Source organism: Cryptotermes secundus, unplaced genomic scaffold (assembly GCF_002891405.2).
Source record: "Cryptotermes secundus unplaced genomic scaffold, Csec_1.0 scaffold660, whole genome shotgun sequence".
NCBI lineage: Eukaryota > Metazoa > Arthropoda > Insecta > Blattodea > Kalotermitidae > Cryptotermes > Cryptotermes secundus.
This window is the reverse complement of record NW_019734321.1, coordinates 212,657-225,887: the sequence shown is the minus strand read 5'-3', so window position 1 is coordinate 225,887 and position 13,231 is coordinate 212,657. Positions and strand designations below refer to the sequence as shown.

At 39.5% G+C, this 13,231-nt stretch overlaps 1 protein-coding gene across 3 annotated transcripts in view; it reads right to left on the bottom strand.

Annotated features, from left to right (window-relative positions):
* Positions 1 to 4,296: 4,296 nt before the first annotated feature.
* The window catches only part of LOC111868620 (rac GTPase-activating protein 1), a 26,996-nt gene continuing 18,061 nt past the window's right edge, over positions 4,297 to 13,231 (bottom strand). For all 3 annotated transcript variants that reach the window (XM_023859440.2, XM_023859442.2, XM_023859441.2), the window contains exons 9-12: positions 10,894 to 11,144; positions 8,993 to 9,125; positions 7,756 to 7,925; positions 4,297 to 5,128 (exon numbers count right to left, since the gene is read on the bottom strand). In XM_023859440.2, coding sequence (XP_023715208.1) covers positions 5,074 to 5,128; positions 7,756 to 7,925; positions 8,993 to 9,125; positions 10,894 to 11,144 — 609 coding nt within the window. In that variant the 3' untranslated portion in view covers positions 4,297 to 5,073. The remainder of the gene's footprint in view (positions 5,129 to 7,755; positions 7,926 to 8,992; positions 9,126 to 10,893; positions 11,145 to 13,231) is intronic.

Sequence of the window (13,231 nt, the reverse complement as noted above, 5' to 3'; positions counted from 1 at the left end):
CCTAATATCCACACCAGGAACATTAATCAGGTTTAAACATTTGAGTCGTTTGCCTAGCAATGGCAATAGTCCTTCTATGAGAGAAAAGCTAGAGTTAATGAAAGTCAGTTTCTCTAAGTTCATTAATTCTGTCGATTTAAATAATGACATCCTCAGTATGTTGGATATGGTAAGGGAAGTGACATTTCTAAACCTTTCAATTATGGGACAGGGATATATTCCATATGAGTTACATCCTAACGCTGTAATAAATTCAGACCGATCTGCGGTCTCCCCAATATCTACACGAAGAGTTGTAAACCCACTTAGGCAATTCAGCATAAATGGCAGTAAAGCTACATGAAGAAAATCAACACGACTTAAATCCAATTCGACGATATTCCTAAAACGTAAAAAGTGCTTAAAAACGTCAAACTGTGCAAGAAAATTACCATTAATATCCAAACACTTGATAAACCTGCAATTATTAGCAAGTGTTTCTAAATCTGATACCAAGAAACTGCGAGATCTGAACTCATCTGAAGTGTCTTCAAAACCACCTATATCCAAAGGCACAAAATTAGTCCTGTCCGCTTTTCCTATTTTCACTGCCCGCAGGCCGCAAAACAATGGCAATGCCTTGTATATTAATTTACAGTTTTCAATCTTATAATAGTCGAGCAGAGTCGGATAAATATCGTGCAAGCATTCAAGGCTCTCCACGGAATTATGCACTACAGATTTGAGAAGAAGAGGAGCCATTCTATCGCAGGCTCCCTGGAAATCTGTTATTCATCAGCTCGAGGTAGGTTAAATTGACATGTTTCATTAACTTCACTGTCACCTCCATGGCTATCACTACCGGCACATGTCCACTGATATTCTGTCCCAGAAGTCTGCACGGTTCCTGATCTCTGAAATAATACCTCAGGATCTCTTGGTGACGTGGGCCCTGTGATAATCCATTTCATGAAATCTGACACGCACACACACACCGCCTCAATTGCTAAATTCAATAGCTTATCAGGATATGCTGTCACAAACCTGCAAATAAAATTCAAGATCAAATTCCATTAGTTCTCATGTTTCTGTAACATGGAGGCCAGCCGCTTGGGCCTCCTCATTACAAATATCCTAAAATATGTTCTCAGGTTTTCGTGGCGGTGATTGTAAAGGAAAAGGTTATTAGGTTGTCAAATATTGCACTGCATGTGGCGGACACGATTTTCCAGAGGGATTTTCGGGATTCAAAGCACACAGTGAAACAAAGGAGACACACCATATCCTTAGTAACATATTTTCTTCTCAGAAATTCAAGTACAGAACATGTGCTCTGTCTATTAGGCATAAATCAGAAAATTTGTTGGTTCACCAGCCTACAGGTTCCACGGGACACGCTGCCTTATACGTGTATGTCGTCGTTCGGTTAGAATTGCCAGGTAATTAGCGCCTAATATCTTAACAAAGTTGCCTGTTATTTTTATTAGAACTGTAATAATATATTCACACAAGTTACAAAAATTCAATAAATGCATAAAAACAACTTCATAATGACCACATTCTTGCTACAATAAATATTTCCCTTCATTTTGTAAGCAGAACTTCAAGCATAATGGGTTCCTACAACCTCCCCCCTTGGAACATTATGCTCCCATCTTCTGCAATACATAAAACATCTGGAACGAGTTTCAGATCTTCTGATATTCACAACTGTCAGGTCTCGGAAGTCATGCTGTTACGACTTAAAGATATCTTGCCCTGACCACCTGAGTGTCAACGAATACAACTTTTGTCAAGAACCTTGCACCATGCACTTGGCCTAAAAATTCCAATTATTTCATTTAAATTTCTTTATCAATACTGAAATGTTCCAGATCTTTTAAGAGATCATCTGAGGGCATAAAAACGATACTTACGATCTCAAAACATCAGAAATAAATAATAAAAAAAATCAAATTGCAAAAATTATGCATTTTTACTCAAATTTCAGTATCTTCTTTCCTTAAACGTGAACGCTACTTGATAATAAAATAAATATAAATGCAGGAAAGGGTTGCATTCACTTCAATACATTAAATTTTTGGAGGGTATAAGAGTTTGCTGAAAATCAAACAAAGAGTGTCAAGTCAAAACATGTGGAGCCATGACTGTAGCACATGCCTTACAACAGACCTGTGTGACATTCGGCAACAAAGTTCAAGATGCAAGACAGGCATTTCTCTGAACAAATACAGTACTTCCAGGGGCAGGGTTAAGAGTTTCCAGAGATATTGCCAAATCTTGGTGTTTTAAAATCCTGTCCTGCAATATCTGTAGCTGTCAGAAAGTCCTTCTGTGAATAACTTAAATCAAGAATAGTTCCAAAAATTTACTCCAAAAAATATAGGAAAAACAATATACTGTAACACATTCCAAGGAAAAACATAGCCAGGAAGAAGTGTACAGACAAGAACATAGGAAGGTCATTAGCAAATCAGTATGTGAATTTTGTAATCATACATCACTGAATAGCATATTCTCATATTCTTGCAGGTTTTAGAATAGAGATATATGCACATTTTGTCATTTTAATGCATAAAAATCTTATGTCTAGTTGTCAGTGTATTAATATTTCCAGATCTACAATACGAAACTTCCAGTGTGTCATAAAATTTAACCCTTGTTCTTGTATTTTCCATCAGTCGACAAATGCCAGTTACATTTGAGAAAACAGTTAATTCAGCTCTTGGTGTTAGTAAAGTTATTCAGACTGTATTTATCTAAACAATTTCACGTATATTTGAACTAGTTCAGAATTATGTTCCAAGGTGCACTTCGGTACCAGAAATGTTGTACTGGCAGCCGCTGTCATTTAAATCCTTCCTTATTACATCCAGAATATCCTGGGAACATGGACCAAACACAAGCAGTCTGCTGATTGGCTAATCTGTGTCAAAACTATTACATTAATATACTACAATTCTCAGTTGTTACAGAGTAAAGAGCGCTTTAAGTTACATACATGGAGTCTATCTACAGTGGGAAATGAACAGAATTCATAAACACCGATGACAAACAGACAGTATAATCATCCAAATACAGCATTCATGAATCCATACTTTTTGGATGGTCATAAAATTCATCAGTCAAATTACAATATAACACATCTAAAAACATTAAGTCACACACATCATTAATTGAAGTGTGGCCATATGGTGTACAAGGGGAATTCAAACAATAAATGAACTTGGGATATAAATTTTTCTTTTTGTTTCCGTCTCAACACAACAACCAATAGAATCTCATTCACATTCAACTATGATACAGAGTGAAATGTCAATGAGATTCTTATGGTTGTGTTGAGACGGAAACCAAAGGAATTTATATAGCATAACACAACAGGATGCATTCCTTAAAGAACTCGCGATAGACTAATGAAAGATGTCTAGTAAAAAGGATGTGCTGCTACATGACCAATGTTACAATGCACAGTGTATGTCCAGACTGGAGGCAGCCATTTTGAACAGCACCTCACATAATTAGCATTTAGCTGCAACCCTACCTGCTATTTTTTGTATTACAAATTGTCATTACATATTACATTTATAATTTAATCAGCAATGATTATGAAATATGTTAATTCCCACTTAGTATTCCACTACAGTAGAATCCATCTCCATATTGCTTATAGCTGTGTACTGTTTAAAAAATGTATTTAAGTCGTGTAACATTTAGAACCTGCTGCTTGCTTGGCTTATGCTTTCATCCTCAAGATGGGGGAAGTATATTCCCTCATAACGCAATTGGTCCATGCCTCTTGGGACACATGCTATACAGTGATACCCTGGTTACATGTTTTTGCATTTATAGAACTTTTCTCCTCATCCAAGCTAAAGGCCAATCTAAACAGCTAATGCAGTTAATGAACTTTGATTCAGTAAATAATTCACATTTAGCCTTACAAATTTTTCAAACTTCCAGAACAAATACTTTAATTTAGTGCAACTGTGGTTGAAACCACAATAAACATTCATGTTTTCTCTCTGCCAGCAATCACAGAAATCACTAACAGCTATAATCTCTGAAGTGATATCAAACACTGAACAGGCACTGAAACCATGCCACTGATTCTCAACTGAGGTTCTTGCAGTGTTTATCCAATATGACAATAATAACTTTAGAAATGAATATGAAACTACTAATTAAATGACTGTAATTGTACAGGGGATATCTCTAATTACTTATGTAAAGAAACTGAAGGTTATCTTCTGGGTTTAGGCACCGTGTATTCTTCGTTTTGGCCGACGTTTCAGAGGAACGTCGGCCAAAACGAAGAATACACGGCGCCTAAACCCAGAAGACGACTTTCTTCATTGTCATCGCCGTGAAAACCTCAAAACTTACAAACTGAAGGTTGTTCAAATGGAACCTGTTCAAGGATTATTCTGGTGAGAGGAGTAGAGGCTGCTATGACTGGTCCCCATGGACACTGAGGCAGGTATCCCACTGACATACCTGATGATGGCTCCCTCTGCAAGAACTACCTGGGCTGCTGCCAGAACCACCATCACTGAACCTTCACATCTTCATCAGACCTGAACTAATAGCCCTGTAGTGCTTTCTTGAAGTCTCTAACATGTGTGTTCCATTCGAACAGCCTTCATATTATCATAATATATACACATGCCTTATAAAAAGATGAAATTTCTTCATGTTATTTATCAGAACATCTATATAATGAAAACCTCAATTTAGTGTAAGAAAAGCCATTTCCACAGACATTCATTAAGCAGAGATTTTGCTGTATTACATACACATGAAAGACAGGCAAATTTGTTCCAAATATCTCTTTGAACTAAAACGTCTTCTTCAAACAATAGTTTTATCCTCAATTTTGATTTTTTCATAACTTCATCAGAACACTACTACAAGAACGTCCCTGGCAAACATATTTTAATACAGACATTTCTAAATCAAAAGTGACCTATATGTAAATAATTACAGTATGCTTGAACAAGATATGACTAAGCTTAAACTAAAATTGTTTAAAGAGGTAAAAATGCCCAACACCAACTTCACATTTGTGGTTGACAGAGAAACTGTTTGTTCTTGTATTTATTTTGTAATTGGCGGAGCGGCAAAAAACTTCTTGCTCCTCTTCCGAAAAGTACTGAAAGTTAAGAAGAGAATGAAAGCATTAGAACTCTCAGCAATAAAATATACAGGAATATTACAATTTAAATATGATTTATCCTGCGAAAGGTATCAACTGGAACAAGAAGACAGGGAACAATGCACTCCAAACTATACGACACAAAGAGCTCTATCTTCTTGCATACAAAGCCCTGTAGTCCCTTGAAAGTCAACCTATATTTCAGAGGAACATGTTGCCTAAATCTTCTGGGTGAAGGGCAAGCTAAGCAAGAAGCCAGCATGAAGCAGGTAGCAAGCAGAATCCTTCTGGAGGCAACATGTTCCTCTGAAATGTAGGTTGACGAGACTAGACGGTCTTACATCCCAGACAATGGAAGTCTTCATAACCACGGCTGTGAGAACCTCCAGTCCTACATACTGTACTACACAAAATTCCCAGTGGCATTCTTTGCAGTTTCTTATGCTTACCTGTGACTGGTTTATAAACAGCATTTTAGCAGAACACAAAATACATTCAATAAAACAAGGAAAATTCATATTTCATCAGCATAATAATGCACAATACTGAATTGCAACAAAATCTGTGAAACAGATTGTGGCATGAGTTTCCTCCAGTTTCCTCCACTCAAGCCTCTGTGTGGGTCAAATTCCTCACTTCTCACTTCATATAGGCAGCAGCTCTCAAAACAGACACCTCTTTGCCAATTCTCAGGTACACATTTCCCTCCTATTACAAAAACTTACAGCGACCCTTCTTCCTCATTTGTGACAAAAAAAAACTAATGTGGCCCTTACAAGGGTCTTCTCTCTCACAGAGATCCAGACTGAGTTCCACTCTTTACCCCCACAACTGAACTACATGGCCATTCTCTTTGGAAACCTGAACCTACATACCTCAACCCTGAAGACCGAAATCAAAAGAAATAAGACTGTTATAAAATACCAAGTCGCATTATCAGAATGACTCAAGAGGCCACTGGTGTGGTTCTAATTCTCAACCATTTTTATTCAGTTCATATCCTCACAATCTACCTCTTTAAGAGCCGTTCTGATACTGTCCTCTGACTAGAAGAAGGATATCTGGGGGGGGGGGTTAAAAGTCCAGTAAAAATGCAAAGACTTTCCCCCAGAAGTAGCAGTGCTGCCATGTGAGATATGAACCCTATTGCAGGGCAAAGTTCCGTCCACAGTCATGGCAACATTGTGCTCACAGTGTGTGTTTAAAATGGCCGTGTCAATTCAAAATCCGACCAAATGTGATGTTCGTGCAGTAATTCGATTTCTTCATGTGAAAGGAGAAACAGCTGCCGGAATTCATTGCCAACTTGTTTCTGTTTACGGCGAAGATGTTATGAACAGGCAAAACATGGCAAAATGGCGTGAATTTGAAGCGGGAAGAAGTGATGCTCATCATGAAGGCCATCCATTGTTACTGATGAAATTATCCAAAAAACCGATGAAAACATTCGTGGTGACAGATTTTTGAGTATCGATGAACTTCATCAACAATGACCGGAAGTGTCGAGAGCTGTTCTCCATGGCTAAGAGAGCAGGCGGGAGATTTCTGCAATGCTGGGATAGAAAAATAAGTTCCCAGGCTGAGTACGTTGTGATGCATGGTGACTATGTTGAAGAGCAAAGCAGCCTCCGTAGTCTAGTGGTAACATTCCCACCTCATGACTCAAGGTACACGGGTTCAAACACGGCGGAGGTCATGGAATTTTTAAGGGTGGAAAAATTCCGGGAACAAGTCCTTCGGGAGGGACTTTAAGCCGTGTGTCCTGTGTCATAGATTTACGGCACATAAAAGATCCTCATGTCTCTAGGAGACCTCTGAGCAAAATTAGGCAAAGTTTCCCACCCAAGTAGTTTCCAATTCCTCCGGTAGATGGGGAAGTATCGGGGACCACTGCCAGAGAGGGCCGACCTCGCTGGCAGAATGGGGCTGATAGCGAGCACCAGTATTGGAAGGGCATGGCGACTAGTAGAATAATTAAAGGGGGACGCACAATAGATCAACAACTGGTCGCAGTGCATGGGGAAACCCACCCCCTCCAAAATAATAATAATATTGAAGAGCAAATAAACGTGTGTTGTAAAAGTGCTAAAAGTGAATAAAAAAAGTGTTTACAAATATTTTCTGGTGTTTGTATCTTTACTTTCTGGATATCCTTCATATATTGTACAAATCACATAAGTGGTATTTTTCTTTGGGTTTTAAGTACTATAATTTTGTACGCTCTACTTCCTCTATCCATGCTGCTTCTTAAAGTCACTAACAATATTCAGCCAGATATTAAGGCTTTTGACATAACATCATGTAGTCTTGTAGTAAGATAGCAAACCTTCTAAGGAACTTTCTGCCTCTATCTTCAAGGCAGAAGAACCTGGAGTCAGCAGATTCCTTGGAATGGTTCATACCTTTCTAGCAAACAGCACCTATCTGTGAAGTAACCTTCACTGTAACCTCAGAATCTCAATACCCACAGGATGAGCTGAAGAGCGAAGCTTACGTAACACATGTGGCCTTATCTCACCTCATATTTATTCACTCCTTAGCATTTTTTGTCCCAAATAAAACACACTTTCACAAACAGTGATTTTCTCTTTCCCATAGAGGAGTTCCATCACCGTGGTCCCTACCTGGATGCGGGCGTAAAGCCACTCCTTGAAGCACTGCCCACAGGCGGATTCAAACGCTCTGGTGAAGGTGTGAGATAATGTTCAATTTGTGGATATATGGACACCGCAGTGCCCACATTCACAAAGTTGGCCCAGTAGTCACTCGGAATGCTCAACAGATGCTCAATCACCTACACAGGCACCGTTACATACAGTGAAATCACTATTTAATGAAGCTCCAGTGGAATGGCTCTTGTAACAAAAATCACAGGTTTCAACAAATGGAGGTAATACAAAATTACACAAAGAAATTATTCATCTTCTTATAAGAATTACTGCAAATAATTATGACAAAATAATTTCTTCGCACAAGTCATGAAAATGATATAACTGTATAGTCAATAATATCAAGTTAATTTGTAAAATGCTTAATGACGAATGAAACCAGCTATAACACCAACACCAATGTGAGATATCACCAACAAAATATTATGGCTTTGATGTGGGCGGGACCAAAGCTATACCTGTCACAGGCCATGGAGGCCCACAGGGTTGTGAGATGTCAAGGCTCCCACATTTTCTAGACAATTGGCTCTCAGATGGCGGTGAGGTTGTCAGCCTTATGTGACAGTCACTCTTTAACCCAAGAAGATTCCTGGTACTCATTTCTGTTAGAGGCTAAGTTAACCCCACAGCCACAGTGCTGCTGGAAGGGTTAGGTTAATTGAAAAATACAATAACCTCATTGGGAATCGAACCCACAACCTTCCTGCTTGTAGCATAGTGCCCCAGCCATGCTACCACGTGCCCTGATTATGGTTGTTCAGTAACGATTTTCAATGTATTGTTACTTCAACCAAGATCGCACTAAACAGAGGTCGAGCTACAACAAAAATTTCACACACTACTGTGGGTTATTCACCAAATACTGAATATATTACAATGTCCATATTGGCCTTCAATTTGGACCTCCCCCACCCCAAATACCACTAAAATAAGGGATTTCTTAAATGCAGGAATACAAAATGAGAGTTCACTATAATATATATACTTATGTACTTACTGTATGCACATATGGTACAGAATCATGTCTTAGAGATGCACCTCTTTGTCTAAAGCATGTGAAATGAACTTTTAATGGTCATGTCAGTCTCCTGCATGTTTCAACTCCAAACTAATACACTTCAATCAGTATCAACAGCCTGCTGTCAAAGCCTGAAGGATTTCAATTTGTTAACCACGTGTAACAATTACTTACAGCTGGCTGCCTCTTAGTTTCATGCAGTATGTCAACTGGTGAAGGGTTTGTCCTTGAGTACCCCACAATAGTTGGACCAAATACTTTTGCGATGTTAGACGCTGGCATTCTACAGTCAGGGGATGCTGCTACCCTACAAATACAAAAATGAACATAAAATTTTGGTACTGGCTGGAAGTGCTGCACCTAACTTATAACAAGCCGGAATGCTAACAGAATAGAAAGAAAATGTTTGGCAATGAATCACAGGATGATTAGCGAATAATAAATTGGAAAATATGTGGAATTCATTTACAGATACAAAGTCCGTGCTCTTCATCATTGTCATCTGCCAGTGATGTGTCTATTTTGGTTGGTCATCGTATGATAATTTTGTCTCCATTCTTCCCTATTCCAAAACTACAGAGTAATTGAAACACTTTCAGATACCGCTACTACAATACTCATTAACTTCAGAGATGCAACATATAGTGTAGGTAGCTAACTTAACAAAGTTCTTCTCTAAAACCCAGCCAGTAACACAATTCCCTTCTCAACTGCTAGGGGCACACATGTTGTGAAAATGGCATTTATACAGGAGACGGCTTTCTGTATCACGTTCTGAATTCTGTTATATGTGTGCAAAGGTTTCATATATGTTTCCAGAAGAGCCATCCCAATGAAAAGGTGAGAGATCTGATGACAAAAGAATGGAAAGGGTTGCCATCATAAAAACTTATATTTTCTAATTATCACTTCACAACATGTTTCAGCCTAGACAGGCCAACATCAGGCAATTTTTGAGGAAACACACAAATGGTGATGAACTACATAAACTACAGCACTACTATAAAACATATTCTTTGTTAGTTACATAGTGGTTTGATCCGACAATACTAAATATACTTGACATTTTAAATTAAGATTTAAAGAATTACATTAGAACAATGCAAACTGAGGTCCCCTAAGAGATGTGGTTCTGTATGTTCTGAAGCTGGTCTTGTGGCGGGTGGAGATTTGGGTTATGCAGTGCCTGTGTTTCCTTCCTTTGTGGAGGACTGCTTCTGGTAGCCATTGCATCTGTCTGCTATTGTCTGAGTGGTGCCAGGGTGTAGATGGAAATACGTAGAGCAGTTCTCTGTGGTGATGGATCCTTGTCCTGGTGTGGTATGTAACAGCATAGGGGAGTATATTATGAATATTTATTATGGTGGATCTGACCAATTGCAAATAGCAAAGGAAGTGTTTTATAATATCACTTTAGTTTATATGTAATCCATCAGTATTTGCATATTTCCTTGAGAATCGCCTGATAATGGCCTGTCTAGGCCAAAACATGTTGCCCATTGATAAATAAAAGCATCTATTTGTGTGATGCCAACCCCTTCATTTTATTTGAGAGCACCAGTAACAGGATGCAACACTTCAAAACCTGATCACACCCATGTCATTGATAAAACTGTGCTCCATGGGAAGAAGGCCTTCCAGCACAGCCCACCCAAGCCCACTTACAGATGTAACCGTGGGGTTACATGAGGGACTGCATTAGTACCACTGCTGCCAACAGCTACTCAAGATCAAAACTGCATAGTCAATTGAGCACTGGCTTCCATTACCAGATATGTGATGAAGGTATGGAGGGAAGTGGAGTATAGGAGCAATGCCTCCCACATAACCTGCAGGTCTCATGTTGTCTCTAAGGTCTATGCAAAACTTGAGAAACTTTCTATCAGACTTTCATGAACACCATTTGGATAATTTAATTTCTGTGGTTTTTTAATGTCTTCATTATGAAATACCTTGTATAGTTCTTGCATCACTGTCCACATTTCCATACTGTTCTGTGTATCTTACATAATTTGATCTCTCCAATGTTTGTTTATACATTCAGAGTACGCTCCCACTATGAGTGACAAACTTACCTTTGCAGGTGCATGATAAGGAAAGCAAGAGTATCCCTGTTTGGTTGTGGGAGCTCGGATATGGCTTGGAACATGGCAGCCCTGGCATCGTCTGGATCAGAATTCTCTGCAGCTTTTACAAAATCGTGCCATAATGTGTATGAGAGCAGAGGTTCATGTAATGAACGTAAGAAATCCTTGATGGCACCAGACACTACATTGATATCTATCTTTGACAAGTTTGGAACTCCCTTAGCACGAAGAAATTTCTCCTGCATAAAGAAATATCTTACACTAGAGACAAAACATGATTAAACTCTTATTTAAGGTTTATTTGAGGATCAGTGGATTTGAGCACTAAGCTGAAGATATTAAACATAGGTAATGTATGAATAAATGAACATAACTCAGGACATGAAAAAAGAACCCATATTACAAATGGGGTCTGACAAAATGATACTGAGACATGTATAAAACCCTTCAGTCAGATTTCCTGATAGGAGTGAATGGGAAGAGGGGTTTCGGCCCAATAGAAAAGGGGGACTGATATGGTATACAGATGGTTCCAAGATAAATAAGGGCACTGGAGCTAGTGTGTTCTGCTATGGAATGAGGCAGAAACTTAGTTTCCACCTCGGACAGTTCACGAAAGTATTCCAGGCAGAAGTATATGCCATTAAGGCATGTATTATGGAGAATCTAGATAGGAACTACAGAAATAGGAACATCTACATTCTATCTGACAGCCAAGCTGCACTTAAAGCGCTTGACAAACACCAGATCAACTCAAATTTGGTCTGGGTTTTCCACCAAACCCTCATGGAACTGGCCAAACATAACAGGGTACAACTGATATGGATGCCGGGGCATGAGGGTATCGCTGGAAATGAAACAACAGACCAATTGGCTAAGACTGGAGCTGAACATCCGTTCATAAGACCTGAACCAGCCTGTGGCATCTCTATAGGAGTTGCCAGAAAGGCAATCAGGGACTGGACACATATGAATCACACGAAATACTGGGGATCCTTGACTGGACTCAGGCAAGCAAACAAACTCATACGAGGACCCTCTACTAAAAGAGCGAAGCATCTGTTGAAGTTATACAGGAACCAGTTACGATGGGTGGTAGGACTACTTACAGGACACTGTCACCTCAAAGGACACCTCTTCAAACTGGGACTAAGTGATAGTCCAACTTGTGAGAGGCGTCAAGAAGAAATCAAAACAGCCACACATATCCTGTGTGAATGTGAGGCCATAGCTTATTTAAGATTGCGCCACTTGGGTCAATATTTTATGAAATCAAGTGACTATTTCAACGTCCCCATGTACAAAATCCCGCGTTTCATTCGAAGTGCAGGATTGTTGAGGGATAATCAGAAGGGGAGGCATAGTAGATCACTGTGGTTGCAGTGCATGGGCCAAGAAGGCCCACCACTTATACATTCATTCATTAAGTAATGTAAGGCTGAGATTACTGACTCTGAAGCATTAAAATTGATCATTAAATGGAGAAAATCTTAAACGGAGGATTCTGCAGAGTGAATCACTTGAAGAAAGCTCTGAATTAACAAGTACAGGTATAAGTGATCTACCAGTGAAACTGTAACTGAGCAAGTAAATATTTTCGTAGAGGTGAAGATAATCGGATTACAGAAGATGAAATTTGTTTCCCTCTGTTTGGAGACACAAACTCGCATGACGTTCCACGTTTGCAAATGACGCAGCCAGCTACACACCCACACAACATGTGGAATCACATACTGAAGGGAACAGAGCAAACCCAGGCAAGCAGGCATCAGGCCAGTTTTGCAAAGAACACAGTGTTGCCAAGTTTCACTTTCAAAGGTAAATTACTAAATAAAAAGTAAAGCTATTCCTGTAACAGGCTGTGGAGGCCCGTAGGGTTGTGAGACATCAAGGCTCCCACATTTGGTAGACAGGTCACAGATGGGATGGTGGTAAGGTTGTCAGCCTTACGGGCCGGCTGGCCACCCTTTACTGCAGGAAGATTCCTGGTACTCATTTCTGTTAGAGGCTGAGTCAACCCCAGGGCCATAGTGTGGCTGGAAGGATTAGGTCACTTGAAAAAGCCAATGACCTCATCAAAAATTTAAACCGTGACCTTCCATCTTGTATCATAGTGCCTGATCCAACTACGCTACAATTACTATGTGATTTACTATTATTAATAGCGGCCTCCATAGTCTAGGGATAACGTTCCCACCTCATGACTCAAGGTACGTGGGTTCAAACCCGGTGGAGGTCGTGGAATTTTTAAGGGCGGAAAAATTCAGGGAACAAGTCCTCCGGGAGGGACTTTAAGCCGTGGGTCCCGTGTCGTAGCTTTACGGCA